This window comes from Sesamum indicum, linkage group LG12, assembly GCF_000512975.1.
Source record: "Sesamum indicum cultivar Zhongzhi No. 13 linkage group LG12, S_indicum_v1.0, whole genome shotgun sequence".
Taxonomy (NCBI): Eukaryota; Viridiplantae; Streptophyta; class Magnoliopsida; order Lamiales; family Pedaliaceae; genus Sesamum; species Sesamum indicum.
This window is the reverse complement of record NC_026156.1, coordinates 3,113,748-3,131,780: the sequence shown is the minus strand read 5'-3', so window position 1 is coordinate 3,131,780 and position 18,033 is coordinate 3,113,748. Positions and strand designations below refer to the sequence as shown.

The 18,033-nt window shown below is 36.1% G+C and overlaps 5 protein-coding genes across 5 annotated transcripts; 4 read left to right on the top strand and 1 right to left on the bottom strand.

Annotated features, from left to right (window-relative positions):
* On the top strand, positions 712 to 5,312 carry LOC105175414 (non-specific lipid-transfer protein 1-like; the record flags this gene model as incomplete). The annotated part of the gene is made up of 3 exons (XM_020698412.1): positions 712 to 753; positions 4,277 to 4,625; positions 5,185 to 5,312. Coding segments are annotated over 3 exons (519 nt in total), but the record flags the coding sequence as incomplete, so codon positions are not given.
* LOC105175314 (probable non-specific lipid-transfer protein 3) lies at positions 8,713 to 9,560 on the top strand. The gene is made up of 2 exons (XM_011097722.2): positions 8,713 to 9,101; positions 9,320 to 9,560. Exons 1-2 carry the CDS (start codon positions 8,752 to 8,754, stop codon positions 9,324 to 9,326), a joined length of 357 nt encoding a protein of 118 aa, XP_011096024.1. The 5' UTR covers positions 8,713 to 8,751; the 3' UTR covers positions 9,327 to 9,560.
* LOC105175313 (non-specific lipid-transfer protein 3-like) lies at positions 10,187 to 10,926 on the top strand. Its single transcript, XM_011097721.2, has 2 exons — positions 10,187 to 10,592; positions 10,706 to 10,926. The coding sequence occupies exons 1-2, from the start codon at positions 10,249 to 10,251 to the stop codon at positions 10,710 to 10,712; spliced, it is 351 nt and encodes a 116-aa protein (XP_011096023.1). The 5' UTR covers positions 10,187 to 10,248; the 3' UTR covers positions 10,713 to 10,926.
* LOC105175312 (non-specific lipid-transfer protein-like) lies at positions 13,394 to 14,595 on the top strand. Its single transcript, XM_011097720.2, has 2 exons — positions 13,394 to 13,782; positions 13,923 to 14,595. Exons 1-2 carry the CDS (start codon positions 13,475 to 13,477, stop codon positions 14,116 to 14,118), a joined length of 504 nt encoding a protein of 167 aa, XP_011096022.1. The 5' UTR covers positions 13,394 to 13,474; the 3' UTR covers positions 14,119 to 14,595.
* On the bottom strand, positions 14,397 to 17,141 carry LOC105175311. The gene is made up of 5 exons (XM_011097719.2): positions 16,944 to 17,141; positions 16,349 to 16,826; positions 15,252 to 15,701; positions 14,868 to 15,174; positions 14,397 to 14,781 (listed from the first exon to the last, which is right to left on the bottom strand). The coding sequence occupies exons 2-5, from the start codon at positions 16,757 to 16,759 to the stop codon at positions 14,645 to 14,647; spliced, it is 1,305 nt and encodes a 434-aa protein (XP_011096021.1). The 5' UTR covers positions 16,760 to 16,826; positions 16,944 to 17,141; the 3' UTR covers positions 14,397 to 14,644.

The window sequence follows — 18,033 nt, the reverse complement described above, 5'->3', positions numbered from 1 at the left end:
GTGTGTGTGTGTGGGGTGTGTGTGTATATGTGTGTGGGGTGTGTGGGTGTAAGTGTGTTTGTGCGTGTGTCACGGTAGAAAATATTTTACTTTCATTTTGAACATAGAAGAAGTGATGTGTTGCTTTTATCTTCTGCGCCAACGAATGTCATCTGCGTCTTGTTACATTTCCCATTCTCTTTCAATTTCTACGTTATCATTTCTTTCTAATCAGCTACTGCATTTGTTTTTCAATTTTATCAACCACAAACTTGAGAAGTTTTGCTGAATGATACCCCTTATCAACCACAAACTTGAGAAGTTATGCTGAATAATACCCCCTTCTTTTTTAGGTTTTTCCAATTCCTTGTCTATGCATCTTTTTTTTATGTGTGTGTGTGTGGGGTGTGTGTGTGTGTGTGGTGTGTGTATATGTGTGTGTGGTGTGTGCGTGGGGTGTGTGTTTGTGTATGTGTGTGTGTGTGCGTGGGGTGTGTGTGTGTGTGTGTGTGTGTGGTGTGGGGGTATGTGTGTGTATATGTGCGTGGGGTGTGTGTGTGTGTGTGTGTGTGGTGTGTGGGTGTGAGTGTGTGTGTGTGGGGTGTGTGTGTATATGTGTGTGGGGTGTGTGGGTGTGAGTGTGTTTGTGCGTGTGTCACGGTAGAAAATATTTTACTTTCATTTTGAACATAGAAGAAGTGATGTGTTGCTTTTATCTTCTGCGCCAACGAATGTCATCTGCGTCTTGTTACATTTTCCATTCTCTTTCAATTTCTACGTTTTCATTTCTTTCTAATCAGCTACTGCATTTGTTTTTCAATTTTATCAACCACAAACTTGAGAAGTTTTGCTGAATGATACCCCCCCTTCTTGTTTTGGCTTTTCCAATTCCTTATCTGTGCATCTTTTTTTTTATGTGTGTGTGTGTGAGCGCATGGGGTGTGTGTGTGTGTGTGTGTGTGTGTGTGGTGTGTGTGTGTATATGTGTGTGTGTGTGTGTGCGTGGGGTGTGTGTGTGTGTGTGTGTGTGCATGGGGTGTGTGTGTGTGTATGTGTTGGTGTGCGTGGAGTGTGTGTGGTGTGTGGGTATGTGTGTGCATGGGGTGTGTGTGTGTTGTGTGGCTGTGAGTGTGTGTGTGCGTGTGTCACGGTAGAAAATATTTTTACTTTCATTTTGAACATAGAAGAAGTGATGTATTGCTTTTATTTTCTGCGCCAACGAATGTCATCTGCGTCTTGAACATTTCCCATTCTCCTTCAATTTCTACGTTTTCATTTCTTTCTACACAACCTTTTCTCTCGTGCAGGATGTCACCATAGTTTCGCAACATTTTATGCTCATTACTGGTATTGTGTGTTTTGTGGTTTATTTATGTACTTTATAATATTTTTGTGTGGTTGTATAGATGTGTATTCTCATTTTTGTTTAGCCTTTTTTATTTTCTTTCTGCTAATTGCCCTTGAATCAAATGGTAATTTCTGTAGCATCACCTTTATTTTTGGGTACTCGCATGGAACAGGGACAATGGTGTTTTTGCTCAGGAACAATTAATCAGGTATATATGTTGTAGTTGATGCTTAACTCATGCTTGTGCTTACATGTGGCTTACTGTTTATTAGGTAAAGAACTAATCATTCACCTGCCCAAGCTTCTGTTATTTTTCTGCCTTCAGGTACTTATGGGCAATTTAATACATATTTGAGTGGTAATAGTTTCCTATCTTAGTGGACGGTGCATTAGTTTGGTGCATTTGCTGTTTTTCAGTTTGATATAATGTATTATTTTAATTGCTCTATTCTTCTAGTTGTAAGAATTCTGATATTTACTGAGTATGCTATGTGTGATTCCGACATGTGATCGGTCATGTTAGTTGAAATATTGCAGTAATGCTTTGGAATTTTATTGAATTTGAAGTTGTTGGTTGTTATTGGTTGTGTGTCTGGGGAGTGTGGGTGCGTGTGTGGGGTGTGTGTGTGTCACGGTAGAAAAGAAAATATTTTACTTTCATTTTGAACATAGAAGAAGTGATGTGTTGCTTTTATTTTTCTTCGCCAACGAATGTCATCTGCATCTTATTACATTTCCCATTCTCATTCAATTTCTTAGTCTTCATTTCTTTCTACACAATCTTTTTTCTCGTGCAGGATGTCACCATAGTTTCGCAACATTTTATATTCATTACGGGTATTGTGTTTCTTTCTGGTTTATTTATGTCCTTTATAATATTTTTGTGTGGTTGCATAGATATGTATTCTCATTTTTGTTTATCTGATATGAAAGACAATTTATTGAAATAAGAACAATAACAAGACAGGAGAGAGTGCATTGTCTCTCTTCCTTTTTGCTTTCAGTATATCTCGTTAGCAAGAGTGGTCTTCGATTGATTTATTTTACTAGAGGTATATAGTGAGAGAAAATGAGTGGACGATTGATAAAATCTGATAAATGTCTTGGGTGTTATGATATGGTAACAAATTCTTGAATTGGTTGACAAAAATGTTGTAGTTTTGAACCCTGACTTTGGTGTGTTTAGCCAATTTGATTCCCTTTTTGATAATTGCGGTATCTATAATTTTCACCCTTGAATCACATGGTAGTTTCTGTAGCATCACCTTGATTTTTGGGTACTCGCATGGAAGAGGGACAATGGTGCTTTTGCTCAGGAACAATTAATCAGTTATATATGTTGTAGCTGATGCTTAACTCATGCTTGTGTGTTTACATGTGGCTTATTGTTTATCAGGTAAAGAACTAATCATTCACCTGCCCAAGCTTCTGTTATTTTTCTGCCTTCAGGTACTTATGGGCAGTTTCATACATATTTGAGTGGTAACAGTTTCCTAGCTTAGTGGACAGTGCATTAGTTTGGTGCATTTGTTGTTTTTCAGTTTGATATAATGTATCATTTTAATTGCTCTATTCTTCTAGTTGTAAGAATTCTGATATTTACTGAGTATGCTATGTGTGATTCCGACATGTGATCGGTCCTGTTAGTTGAAATATTACAGTAATGCTTTGGAATTTTATTGAATTTGAAGTTGTTTTACTTGTTGGTTGCTATTCGATACTTTGGGGGAAGCCTGCATGTGGGCATCAAGAAGAGTTTAACTATTCCTGATCTTTTGAACCAGTGCTATTATTGGAGCAAAGAAGGTTGCAGCATTTCCCAGTGTGTTTTATATATGTAATTGTATTAGGGCAATGATTTTTTCATTAATATTATCGAGTTTCTGGATTAACCTCTCTAAAAATCAAGATCTGGTGTTGCAGGTTTCTGTTGAAATCATGATGTCAACGAATATATTTTTATATATTCTGATCAGCTACTGCATTTGTTTTTCAATATTATCAACCACAAACTTGAGAAGTTTTGCTGAATGATGCCCCCTTCTTGTGCAGGATGTCACCATAGTTTCTCAACATTTTATGCTCATTACGGGTATTTAATTCTAATTTGTGTTTAATTGACCCATTTCTATAAATTATTGGTCAAAATGTGATAACAACGAAAGTTAGTGTACTAAAATTAATCACGGACAAAGTTAATGGACCAAATGTTTTTTTCCCCAATTATAAAATATTTAATATGTGAAAGCATGAAATTGATTATTGTTAAATTATTTGAATTATTTAAAATTTTCAATATCAACTTTAAATATGAAAATTTTAAAATAAATAAAAAATAGTAAAGTTGTATTAAAGTTATTATAATGAGGGTAAAGTAGTAAAAATTAAAATTGAATTTATTTCCCAAAAAGCCAGCTAAAAGCACCCTCGAAGTGCTTCTAGCTTTTGACCTATAAACGATTTTTTTGACATCACAAAAGTATTTTTTTCAAACCAAAAATTAAAAAATACTTTCCTGAAACTCACCCAAACACTCCTTAATTGCAAAAACCTAATCTTACCACTTGAATTTCAGATTTAGTAGTCTTTAGATTCTGAATCCAATCCGAATTTTGACCCAGTTAGAGTATATACCTTAAATCATTAGATGCCGATTCACCGTTAAAACATAACCTAAAAGAATTCCGAAAATCAAGTTCCAATTGGATTAGAGTAATTCATGTTCGTTTGCAAGGTATTGGGAAGATTGGCCATAAACCCACGAAATTCAAATCTGAAACTGCAACTTGGATTCCCCACCAGACAATCATCATCGCTATCCATTTCCCTAATTTACCTCTGACGAATTCGACATCCGGAGGTACTTTACGATTATAAGTACCCAACACAACTCAACATCTCGCCCCATCAAACACACAGAAAATCGACAACGTACATTAAAATTACTAGGTAACCAGTATGTGTAGAAAGGTGGTTTACTGCTTATTATGGGCTATGGTTCTGCAGGTTTCAGCACAGTCGTGGAGCCATGCAAATGCCTTCTCCTGCCGAGAAGCCTCAAATTTGCTGAGTCCATGCTTGGCGTATCTGATGGGCGGATATAGTAGCCCGACCGCCGAGTGCTGCCAGGGCGTTAGCGCACTCAAGAATACGGTTAAGGGGAAGGCCGACCTCAGAAGTTGCTGCGAGTGCATGAAAGAGGACGCGTCCGGCTTCCATTTTATTCCCGAGAGAGCTGCGGCGCTCCCCAACATATGCAAAGTCCGTCTTCCTGTGCCCCTTAACCCTGAAGGCGACTGTAGTAGGTACGAACTAATATGCAAAAACGAGTCGGAGCCCGATGGAATTGGAGAACCAACTTTGATCCTACTTTTAAAAAAATACAAGAAAAAAAAAAGCATAAATGCAAAAATTAACAAGAAAGAAACACAAAATTAAAAATAGAGGACAAGATAGATTTTCAGTACTGCAAACATAAGCAATAATGGGAAATTCTAGCTAGGACTCGACTCAGTTAAATTTGAATTAATCATATGGCAAATGTATTACACTTGTAATATAATTGATGTACAGTTTAAAAAAAATGATAAATTCATAAAAAATATATCACACTTGCCATTCGACCAAACTTAATATGAATAAGAAATTTTCCACAATAATGATACTAAGTCACATGAATTTTATGTTTCAGATTAATTAATTTATGTTCCCTTGATGGGATTTGACATAAATGTTATGTTAAATGCACGTATTATTTTCTTTTTTTGTTTAATGGTCAATTATTTTTTTTGAATAAATCTATGTTATGATGTCATTGATCGTTAATTGGTGCGTGTCTGGCTGATTACTTTTTGCAGATACTGATCGATGTGTGTCTGATGGAAGTGAGCTGCATGCAAAGAACCGAAAGGTCAAATTGGAGAGAATTATAAGAGAGCAACATGTAATATGTAGAGTTGGCTGCAATAAGAAGAAAAACATATGAAAGATTGTTATGAAAACAGCACTGGCTCGCAACGTAGGTTCAGCGTATATCGACCTTTGCCCTTTTATCCTTTGCAAACATTTGGCATAATTAGGAATCCGCAAAACTTTAAGATAATTCAGAATCTCATGTTTCATTAATTATATTCATTCATCAACCAATTACTGGTAACTAATTAAATATATTCATGTATAATATTAATTTATTGTATACAATTAATTATTATATTCATGGACGCATATGTATCAATTGCAGCTAGAGAATTCGACACCGGAACTCTTGGCTGCAATTAAAAAGTTAGGGATGAGATCCGATTAGATTTAAATTTTAAGAAAAATCAAGTAACAATATTTTCATATTTTAGCAAATTACCATGATGTTATAACTGTAACATTTATGAATTATCAATTTAGAGTTTAATGGGACCTAATATTTATAAAGGAATTTTTTAAAAATTATTATTTTATTATTTATTATTTTTTGAAAAGCAAATTATTATGATTTTACAAAGGCCCAAGTTGTGACTGGAATATTTTATTATTTTAGAGAGTTTATTAATTTATAGAGATTTCACTGGTTTAGATATATTTTTGGTCCTATAATTTTATTATAAAAAAATTCTGTAACTTTATGATATTTTGTAATTTTAGTCCTTTCAGTGTCGGACTTTGCAAAAGTCGTTAAAACAAATCATGTGCGCCTCATGTAGTTTATTTGGATTGAGTCTTTTGTTATATTGTTCACTTTTATCAACACGAACGAAAAAAAAAAAAAAAAAAAAAAAAACACATGATTTAGTCCGACAACTCGTGTAAAATCCAGCACCATGAAAAGACCAAAATAATTAAATGACTCTTCTGCAATCCGTAAAAAAATAAAGGATAAAAATGTCAAAATCGCGAGGACACATGATTTATTCCAGCGCAACTTTTGTGAAATCCGACACCATAAAAATCAAATTCTCGAAATACAAAAAATTTATAATTACAATCCTCAAAAGATAAAGAATAAAAATATTAAAATATCAAAAGTACAGGAACAAAAATATATTTAAGCCTGAATTATAATTAGAAATTGGTTATAATTAAGAGAATATATGACGACCTCAAAATATTTAAAACAACCATAATCTAGTCTCAATTTTGTCCATAATACTTTTGTATTTAATACATCTCATAGGATTTAATAATAATTTTTACATTCAATTCATATGCATCAATCAAAGTAAACACATGACTAAATTTTATCCTAATGAAATAATCATTTAAGTAAATAATTTATACTTAATCCAGGGTCCTTTTTTCATTTATTTGATTAATAATAATCTTATACTCATTTATTCGAATACTCAAAATAAATGGGGCCAAATAGGCTAATTATACATATTCCTGATGAAGTTCAATAATTGAGGGTATTATATTTGTTCTAAGTTCTACTATATCTGTTGATGTTGGGAATTTTCCACGAGTAGTTAGTTCATGAATAATCATAATAAGTATTAAGATGAATCGTGGGTTACAAAAACTTTTAATATTATCACCCAAAATTTTAAAAATATTAATGAATATATACAGATCTAAAACTACAGATTTTAAATAATAAACACATACACATGCACATATATATATATATATATATATATAAAACAAAAATAGAATTAATGGTTTGGCTTAGGGCTAGATTTGGAAAAAAGCCCATATCCACTAAGACCAGCAACCTCTCACGGTTGCTCAGTACCAAAAAACAATAACAAAAAAAACTTAGGCCACACAAACTCACTTGAAAAACCACAAAGATTTCCATACAGAAAATGATTCACAAAGAACGTTTAATCGGAGAAGAAGGAAAACAAGGTTTTTCTCTTGGTCCAGCTCTACTAAGCCAAAAATTTTGAAAGGCCTTTTATAGAGATAGGAAACTAATTTCTGAGAGAGACATTAAAGACGAAGAGAAAGGGAGACAATGGATGAGAGAAAACAAGGAGGGAGAGAGAAGAAACCAGAGAGAAAATATGTGGAAGAAATGAGGGGCGGAATGAATTAGGATTAAGGTTTTGCGATATAAATATAACAAATTGGGTCGGGAGACTGGTCAAGTGAGTAGGCTGAGAGATTGAGTGTGCTGAGCCTTCCAAGTGAAAGACTTGGCAATATTGAGTTTGAAACTATCAATAAGGTCATGGCTTATATTTTCTTAACAATTTGATAGAAAGCTTCCGACCAACATATAGGTTTTAACATTTTCAAAAGGGTTTCTTTGTCTTCTAAAAGTTCTTATTTGACCTACAATCTGATATCAATAATAGAAAAGTATCTTATGTCCCACAAATTAGACTTAAAATATGAATAAGTAATTTTTCAAAAAAAAATATTGAAGAACAAGTTTGTCGTAAAAGTAATTTCACTTCATTGCTAATTATTATTATTTTAATTATCAAAATCATGTAAATGAAATCAATTAAGGAATGACTTTTCTATTACCTTCTATTTTAGAAAAAAATTATAATTTTAGTCTTGTAATTTAGGATAACTGATATTTTTGGTTCTAGATCAATTGATTTTCAAAATTGAGTCTTGTAATTTTAAATTTTAATAATTTTAGTCTTTTTTCAATCATTTAGCCAAGAAATTGCATTTAACTTACAAATGCCCTCGTCAAATTGTACGTGATTTACACAGAACTAAAATTGATGTCTTCCTCTAGTTTGTTGTATATACCCTTCCTATCATATATTTATTCCCTTCCTAATAGCATTACATTAGTATGCCCTGATCTACAGAACTGATATTAATAATAGAACCTTCTTTTGTGTCCCACATGTTAGCCACTTTACGATTTTGATCATATTCTTATTGATTTCACTACATTGTTTCCGTGACTTAAAATAAAATTACAATTTAGTCCCAAGGCTTGTTTCTATTAAATTTATGATAGGAACATTACGGGCAGGAATGAGCTATGTTAAGTGTTGAGGGGCGTTAATTAACATTTTTATGAGAAATTTAACAGCTAAGACTAAAATTATGATTTTTCTTTTTTCGTAACAACGGAATTAAAATTGCAAAAAACACTAGGGTTGTGGAACATAAAATTCAATTTTTCCAATATAAATCATGCATCCATATTCGAAGAAAGCCTTCTCGATTTGGATTTCTCTTTTATCAATATATCCACATTTAATGTCCAACACATTAACAATTAAAAGGATTCCATCTTATTACAAAACCAATTCTTATCTACATTAAATAACAATTTAAAGCAAAATCTATCCTCAGCCCTGGAAATCCACACTCTTTTAATGCAAAAATTCAAGCCCCTTCAAATGTCTATAAAAGGAGCACATATGGGAGAATCATTCTATATATTTCACACTCTCAGTTCCACCAAAGAAGAAAGATCGAGGGGAAAAAAGAGGCAGAAATAATTATAAAACGAGAATATGTCTAAAAAGTTGGAGTTTAGCGCTGTGTGGGTTGTGGGATTGTTGGTTTTGGCAGTGGGCACGAGCCAGGTGAGTGCAATCAGCTGCCTGGATGCCATTACGAGGCTGATGCCTTGCCAGTCCTATTTGCTTGGCTTCAGCAGCTCCGTGTCGGTGCAGTGTTGCCAGGGAGCTGCGTCGTTGAATCAGCTAGTGGGGTCGGACCGGGGCCAGCTGAAACCATTGTGTCAGTGCCTGAAACAGACGGCTGTCTCCATCGGAGTAAATGTCGACAGAGCTAAGCAACTTCCCCAGCTTTGCAAAATCACTGTCCCTGTTCCGATTGACCCTAATGTCAACTGTGACAGGTTCGAAACATAAATCTTGTCTCCTTTTATTGCCTAACACAGGTTTTCTGGGTGCATGGATACGTAACAAACTCATGCAAATGAATGTGAGACCTCCACATTTTTTGGATATAATGTTGAGACATTGATTAATTTTAATTAATTATTTCTGCACATAAATTTAACTTTTATTTGTAAAATGAAATACTACTTTGCAATGAAAAAATTGATTGGTGCAGCCTATGATGAATGCATGGTGCGGACAATAAGGCCACATCAAGGAGTTGACCATGAAGGAATGCGAGTTCGGTGGCAGAAAAATAAAGGAGCAGATATGTAGTATTAGGCGCCTAATTAATTAGGATATGCTTCCCAGTTCCTAACATGTATTTGCCAATTGTTTTCTATAACCAGCCCACATGTATTTTGCTTTGCGAATTTTTGGGAAAAAATTCAATGAAGTTAAACCTAAGGAATAATTAAAATTCCTATGATAAATCAAAAGCATCAATGGCAGCACGAATATTGGTCGAATTAACCATGCATCATTCTAACAACTTAATAAACCATGTAAATTAACTCCAACGTCTAACACCTTAGTTTACATTTCGATTCTAAATATGTACGGCATTAAATGAAAAGAAGATGTAATAATTTGAATTTTGAATGTGAAAGTAAATTGAATAAAGATATGTAGCTATTCCACTCATATATTGAAATTCTTCAATGCAAAAACACACCAAGAAAGCAAAACGTATATTTTCGTCTTTGTTCCTATCAGAACTGAAGAGAGCCCCATCTGTATAATACAGCGAAACATTTAAATAAACGGTGGATCTTAGGTAAGAAACAACAATTTTTTTGGTTAAAAACAGACAATTTCAATTTAATACAAGCAGTTAATGTTGTGTGTTGGCATCTGAGAACCAGACCCTTGATTGTGGGTTTACAGATCAGCAACACTCACTCACCAAGTCAGCATACAATGAATTTACCGCCCCATACAATAAATGACTCCTCCCAACCATGAACAAAATTGAGAATAAAATGAAGAAATAAATTCAAACCCTTGCTTTTCATGCCCTATAAATAGGCCTACTTCCTGAGGAAATCAATTCACATCCAACAAATATAAGCATAAATTGAAAAGAGAGACGGTGTGGAGAAGATGATGGGAGGCTGGTCTAGGTGGTTGGTGGCGGCGGTGTTTCTGGCCATGGTGGTGGGTCGTGGGACAGCGGAGATTCAGTGCACCGATGCGGTGACTCAACTTCTTCCGTGCGAGGCATTCTTGCTGGGCGGGGGCACGACGCCGAGTGCCGGGTGCTGCGCTGCCGTGCAGTCCCTGGACAAGATCGCAACGGCGTCGCAGGGCGATCGTAAGGCCATATGCCAGTGTTTCAAGGACACTGCCAGGTCTTTCCCAGTTAACCAAGGCAATGCCCAGCAACTCCCTCAGCTTTGTCATGTTAACGTTAACGTCGATATAGGTCCCAATGTCGATTGCGACAGGTACCCACAACACACAAATATATGCATATGTACATGTCATTTTTTATCTTTTTCTTGTTGGGATTAATACTATATATGCGTACACTCATTTACGTAATTTGATTCAATTGCAGCGTCTAAAGATAAATAAGAGGTTCCAGGAAGTTACGGGCGTGGAGTAACTACAACTACTGCTACTGCTGCTAATCCTACTTTTCGTCAGCAGAAATGGAAAAAAAACCTTGGTGCATATGTTCGACGCCAAGGGTTGTTTTTGTCCTAATGGCCTCGAGCCCTAGCTTCTTGTATTAATGAAACAGTATTTACGAACAATTAATGTTTGTTCTGCTCTTCATTTAAGCATCGATGAACCAAATCATGGTTGGCTAATTTAATTGCACAGATCTTTGGTGAAAGAAGAAAATGAGTAAGGAACGGTCACAATTTAAGGCCCTATATATCTAACAAATTTAAAGAAAGTGATCTTAGGGCTTTCTTGGCATCTGGCTTCCAGTATAAATGGGCTGGAATCCTTCTAGAATCCCTTAAAGAAGTGTTTAAGATTCATGGGCCATTCTCTTCAGGGCCATTTTGTGGCCTGTCTTACTTACCAAACTGAAGAGGTGAGATCCGAATATGAAAGCATCAACACATTAACATAAATAAAACTTTATCGTTTTGCCCATTTCTCAGAATCAAATTATTAATTGACATGTTCAGGAAATATGCTGTCTTCAACATCTAAAATCTAGAGAAGCATCATTGGACTTGCTCGACTATGTCTCCAGTACGCGGAAAACCTAAACATAGATTTCTTGAGATGCTCTGCGGAGAATGTCAAGACAACAACACAAACCTTAAAAATTATAGAAATTCGCTCCTGTAGAGCAAAATGTAATGATTAGACCTAAACAAAATACAATCTTGAAAACTCAATCACTATGACCTGCTCCTAATCACTGGATCTTATTCAGTTTCATCCATCCCTAGATTCTTCCCGTCTATAAATTAATCACCAGAAAGTATTCAAACATCACTCACCTCTTTGCCATTGAATTATCATGTCTCCTAAGACAAATATCAAACACTTCACGAACATGGAAGGGAAAAAGCTAAGCCATTGTCCAATCGTGCTGTTTCTGGGGCTGCTTATCCTGACGGCAAGCCCCACAAATGCACTCCTGGACTGAGTAACGAGGATTATTCCCAGCCTGCTACCTTGCCAGAATTCCTGACTAACATCCTCCCCATCTTGCCCACTACACAGTGCTGCAGCGCCGCCAAAAACTTCCCCCGCTTAGACAGTTCCAAAAACTTATGCCAATGCCTGAAGTTTAATCTTGTCACTTCTGGCATTCTCAGTTTCAAATTGGAACTACTCCCGAACCTTTGCAGCATCACATGTTTATTGGACATTGTCAGCTGTGTGTAAGTTTTTACGTATTCTGACTCTCAGTAGTACTCTCGTATGATTCATATTCAATAACACGAAGACTTCAACCAACTTAGTAACCCTGTTTCGTTTTGTAATGATGCAGCGTGCAGCCCTCGCCCAAGTCGCCAACGGCATAAAGTCTTCGGACAGCCCAGCAGCCAAGGCAGAATAATTGAAATGCAAGTTTAATTACATTTTTCATGGAGACTTTATAATGCCTTGGGAGAATTTGATTCCGGAATGGACTGATAGCAACACCGTCGTACGTGTTGAATCAATGCCAACAACAAGTTATAAACCAGAAAATTTTGGAGACTAGCAATTTCTTCTGTTCCTCGGGCACATTAATCCTCAGTCAAAAGGGCTATAATGTTAAAATCTCATATTGACATCATGGTATGGATCATACGACATAGGAACTACAAACCCTGGAAGAAAATGAATATGAAACGAATGTTTATGCAAATAAGTAAAGATGTCAGTCGTTTTTACAATGTATGGAGAGATAAATTTTTTAAAAGGAGCTTTGATTTAGGGCACGTAACTCATGTCCAAGCACTAATAAAATGCGTTTTAAGAAATGAAGGCGGGCATACGTCCAGGCCTTTTGTGGCCCAAGTAACCACCTGAGTTTGTGCTAAACAAGTCTATATGATTATAACAATAATAACAATTAAAAAATAAGATTAATTTTTCAATTTTGCAACAACGTGATTGCCTTAATTTGTAGTAGACGACAATTTACGTTCAAAATAATTAATCAAAACCCTTCTCCATAGTTTAGTTATTTTATGGGAGATATTAAAATAGAGCTGTGTTTTTCTTGTTACTTTGTTATTTTTATTTTTGTCCTGATATTGCTTTTATTTTATTTTGAAAACCAATAAAATTCTAATTTCTTAATCATTTTTCCTTCTATATATCATCCATTCTCATTTAACTCATGATTAGAAAGAACAATTCCTTTTTTTCTTTTTGTAGTTCTTTTATTGGTGCTTGAAATCCTTCTTATTTAGGAATGTTAATCATGGCTTTTTTGCATTGAATTTCCTACTAATTTCGGAATACTATCTGTTTTGAATTAGAGATTTAAACTTTATATAAATTGTACACAATGAATATTCAAAGGAAATGAGAGAGTGGCAATTACACACTATAGCTGGCTACCCTACAGATTTAGCTGTTAGCGTTCAAAATTTTTCCAAAAGAGAAGCATTTCAGAGTTGTAAGATGAGGTGTAGCAGCAGAATGATTAGGCAGATTTATTCTCACATACCAAAGTTCCAATAATCAAATTAAGAAAAACCTTCATTCCTTCATATTTTTCATCAATTAACTCACTTCTTACTGTTGCTACTGGTCACTTACCATAATCCTCACAGCCCCACTGTGCCTATAAATAAACACCACTCAGCCTGGTGTAAAACCCCTCAAGATTCATACAAAAGCATCAGTGCAGATATCAGACATGGTTAAGATGATGTTGGTTTTCTTGGTGGCTCTAGTTCTGAGCACCAACCCTGTGAAAGCAACTGATTGTTTAAGTGTCTTTGCTAGTATGTCTCCTTGCAAAAGCTATCTAGGCAACTCTCACCCTATCATGCCCAGCACTCAATGCTGCGATGCTGCTAGTAACGTGGTCGGCATTGCAGATACTGAGAGTTTGTGCCAGTGTTTAAGGCAAAGCCCCACTAGTTCCAGCTTTATCCCATCCAAAGCTCAACAACTTCCTAGTCTCTGCAACCTTAACAGCTTCGTGCCCCTCACCAACTGCCTGTAAGTTTTACTTATATAGTGTGTGTTTGTGTGAGTAAATGTTTTAAACGTTTGCAATGTTGTTGCGTAGAGCTGTAATTCTGACCAGTTTGTTTATGATTCGTATGTTTAACTTTTCTTTCAATGTTTTGTGAATGCAGTGTCCCGTCTGCAGAGAACGTTTTCCCTCTGCCGCTAGATACTCCCCTTCCACCACTGGTTCCATTTCCCCCTCTGCTTCCTGCGGTCCCGCTTCCCCCTCTGTTTCCGTTTCCGATTCCCCCTCTGGTCCCAGTTCCGGTTCAGCCTGTCCCGCTTCCCCCGTTGATCCCCATTCCAGTTCCTCCGGTCGCATAAATCCATGTAGCAGCAGGCGGAAAAACTGGAATCTGTTTTCCTTTTATTGATTTGTTGGATTTTATGGTCAGCTGATGATGATAAGAATTTTGAAATGTTTTATCGACAGAGTTTGAGGGGAACTCTTGTAATATTATCCAGCTCTATGGTATTTGTACCTTCTGGCTATACCAACCATCACTAATGGGAAGAAGAAAGCCTCACCGTTGATTCAATTATCATCTTTGCAATAAAAACTAAGCCCAGAAAACAAATTCAGCTCTGTGAACAAATAAAAATATGGAATCACCAAAAAGAAGTGATGCAATTCTCTATCATACAACTGATGAGACACTCACTGTGTTCAACAAGGTCGCAGACAGAGTACATACGGACAACAAACTAATTTGACATGATATATTTCCTAAGTATATGCAAGTGTTTCAGATCAGATTTAAGGCTGTCGCAGGTAATCACTCAATCAACTCCAAAACATAGCCGCACTCATGAAAAAGATGTTTTAAACACCAGAGGATGATAAAACAAATCACGAAATGCCAATCGTCTTGTTCAATATCCAGAGTGTAAGTGAAAGCTGAATCGCAAATATTGTATGAAGCCACGTCCTGTCCAGCATAAATCCGTATACTGTGATTCCAGCTCTGTTGTGCTCAAAATACGTCACTGCATCAGATCATGAAATCACGATCAGCATAGCACCAATGCAAGTAGATTGGAGAAACAATAGTTCCATGACATTCATGACTCACCTAGTGCTTGCCTCTTCTGATAGGTTATAGTATTTGCATAAATTGGCACCAAGTTTGTATTGTCCAGTGCATCATCTCCATCTCCTTCTTCAGTGTCGCTATCCCAATTGGAAGTGACAGGATATCCTGCCCGGGCCGAAGCAATCTGGGCTGTAGGAGTCTCATCATCTAATTCATCAAATGAATCGATTGTGGCACAGGCATGCCATTTAGCTGCAAGTGATGTAACAGACTGTGCTTTGTGCGTTATCTTTGCTGCACTTCGCAAGCAGATCAAGAGCCCTGTTACCAGGGTGATGGAGCATAACTGCACCATGAAAGAAACTAATGATTAGATGTAATCACAGCAAATTACTCAGCGTAAGGGTTAGTAATCAGAATTACCGCGAGTTCTCCAGAAGTGGAAATGTTGATTTTAGATCTTGGTTCAGTTGTAACCAGCAAAGAAACGAATTGGCTAATTGTTACTAGGATCAACGTCGACAAGATGAAGACTCTAAACCGGTGGCTTATGACACGGAGATTTCTTCTGATCCTGAGATGTTCTATCAAAATTGAAGCAACATCAGATTCTCTCTCAAACACCTGAGCAAATTCTTCTAATCTTAGTATTTGCAGATAACATGTGAGGCGGAAGAGGAGACACACAAGAAAACAGATTGAGATGCGATATAGCCACGAGCACATCAAGAGTATGCAGACTATCACTTTGCTCAAATACATGTTATACAAATAAGGAATTTGGGTTCCTCCTGAGCTGAACCACCATATCTTGTACACACTATCGGCAAAGAAACAGGGGAGAACAAACGCTGACAGCAGCTTGACTGATCTCTGCAAAAAAAAATTGAAATTTTTACGACAAATCAATTCTGAGAGAAAGGAATTGAAGCAGATTAAATTCCTGGAGATCAAGAGCTGCTGCTGTATAAGTTTGTTTAACACGCATCTATCAGACATTAATGTACTTTTTGTACTGAAGAGAAAAAGAAGTGGGATTATTAGCAACTTTCTGATGATGTTACATACTATTTTATGGATCATTTCTAATTTCAATCAACCATATCCACATGAATTACAGAGACAAAACAAATTGAGTTCGTGTCTGCTAAGAATTTCCGTTGACTTAAATCTGAACAAAGTGAAGATATCCTATCAACTGTCAATGAGAAAAACGCATATATGGACAGTAAGACAAGGAAATGTCACTTCTTGCAAACATATTGATCAGTAAACAAATCCTCAACTAAACATATAGCGAAAGAACAGAACAAAAACATTCACTTTCAAGTTCTTGACCAAACTGCCAGAGTTCAACAGACGACTTCCGCATATTCAAAGAACACATGATCAAGCCAAAAATTCCAAGAGCGAATTACTCAACTAATCCGAAATTTTGCTGATGAGATTATTAGGGGTGCATTTGTACATTTATAAATAAACTTCACAAAAATCTGAAAAATTGAGAATCAGAAACTCACATGAAGCTGTTGAGTATACCCTTGTCGAACCTTCTCACTCTCATCATACAATTTATCAAGAAACAGGAACCTACGAAGCCCATATTTACGCGCGAAAGAAGAGAGACTAATGAAAGAAAGTGCAGCAAACAGCGATAGAGACAACTGGACAATTGCATCATACGGCCTCTGATGGCTGGGATCGCAATCAGAGCAAGAAAACACAAAGTGGGACACGAGCGGTACCCCTATATTTAGCAGGAAAAAGATCGACCAAGAAAGCCCAGTTCTCCACAAACTCGAGTAATCAAGAAACACCCATTTCAGACCTGAACTGTAACTCTTCAACTCACAATTCCCTTCACCGTGTGAATTTCCAGACAAAACTGATTTGTTTTTGGACAACAAAACCTCTGCCACCTCTGCCTCCATCTGGACTTCTCAGTTTCTTCTCATACCACTGGTTCAAGAAGAGGAAGGGGATTTGAACAGGGAACTCCTAGAAAAAGCAGAATAATTGATCGTCGAATGCTTCAAAGGCCAGTTATGTAACTTGTGGCCGCGTGATTGGAAAATGAAAGATGCATTTAATTAAGTAAGAGAAGGGGAGTCTGACCTTTTTCAACTCTCTTATTTATTTTGTGTCATCTCATGAAAGGTCTGCGTTTGAAGATCAAATGGTTACTTAAATAAGCTTCATTTTTCCATTAAGAACACAAATGCAAAATGAATTTCTCAGAAGTGATCATCAAGCTGTCATATGATTGTCAAACAATCAAAAAAAGAGATAATTCAAGGTCGGAAACTGTTCTTTAATTGGCATTTGATAGTGATTTGTTTAGGTTTAATTCTTGATTAAGTTGTATTAATATATTTACTGCTGTCCCAATGGAGTAAGTAGATTTTTCTAGACTCCTTTCTCCCGTTTTCCTTTTATTCTTAAAAAGCAAGAAAATTAAGAGCCACTCGTCGCAAGCCCAGAAGAGAACGCAAAGGCAGATACTTCACAGATTCCACGGCGGTGAGTGTTGGGGTCACTTTATGGGAGCGTGAAGGTAGCGGTTAAAGTTGAGGGACAAAGAAAGGGCAGGGGCGGACGTGTTATAAATAACAGTGACAGGGTCCGGGCGGCTGCCATGTGTTTAACTCTCTGAGGTTGAGACTCCGACACAAACTTCTCCTGCCGTAGATTAGTTGATGTATCCCTCTACCTATCATATATGATGAATCATCACTAGTCTTTATGGACAATGAGCAGATCTGCCGATATAAATCATCACTAGTCTTTATGGACAATAAGCAGATCTGCAGATATAAATAAAGTTTTGATAACTAATCTCATATTATTACTATGTGTAATAAATTTTAAATACGAGTCCAAGTGATAGTGGGTTATTATTTATATTTCTTTTTCGTGGTAAAATAAAATTACTAGTAATTTTGATTCAATAGAGGCCGCTTACCAGACTTGATAAGAGCAATTCACCCTTATTTATGATGTGTTATAAGAAATGACAGTCTACTAATTAATAATTTATTAGGTCTTGAAAAAAAATTGATAATATATTCGATTTTGATAATATTATTCAAGTCTGTCTTATATTTAGAAGTGTTCACAATTTGATTAAACCGATCCAATTGAACCGAATTAAAAATTCAGTTCGAATATTTCCATCGCCATTTGGTGACCGAATCAAACCGAAAAC

What these genes read in the sequence shown, in the direction of transcription:
- LOC105175314 (XM_011097722.2), top strand. Translation starts at nt 8,752, where the DNA reads ATGTCTAAAAAGTTGGAGTTTAGCGCTGTGTGGGTTGTGGGATTGTTG.
- LOC105175311 (XM_011097719.2), bottom strand. Translation starts at nt 16,759, where the DNA reads ATGGAGGCAGAGGTGGCAGAGGTTTTGTTGTCCAAAAACAAATCAGTT. An exon ending in GGTATACTCAACAGCTTCAT is followed by an intron (nt 15,702 to 16,348) that starts GTGAGTTTCTGA and finishes TTTTTTTTGCAG; the next exon opens with AGATCAGTCAAGCTGCTGTC. An exon ending in CCACTTCTGGAGAACTCGCG is followed by an intron (nt 15,175 to 15,251) that starts GTAATTCTGATT and finishes TTCATGGTGCAG; the next exon opens with TTATGCTCCATCACCCTGGT.
- LOC105175313 (XM_011097721.2), top strand. Translation starts at nt 10,249, where the DNA reads ATGATGGGAGGCTGGTCTAGGTGGTTGGTGGCGGCGGTGTTTCTGGCC.
- LOC105175312 (XM_011097720.2), top strand. Translation starts at nt 13,475, where the DNA reads ATGGTTAAGATGATGTTGGTTTTCTTGGTGGCTCTAGTTCTGAGCACC. An exon ending in GTGCCCCTCACCAACTGCCT is followed by an intron (nt 13,783 to 13,922) that starts GTAAGTTTTACT and finishes TTGTGAATGCAG; the next exon opens with TGTCCCGTCTGCAGAGAACG.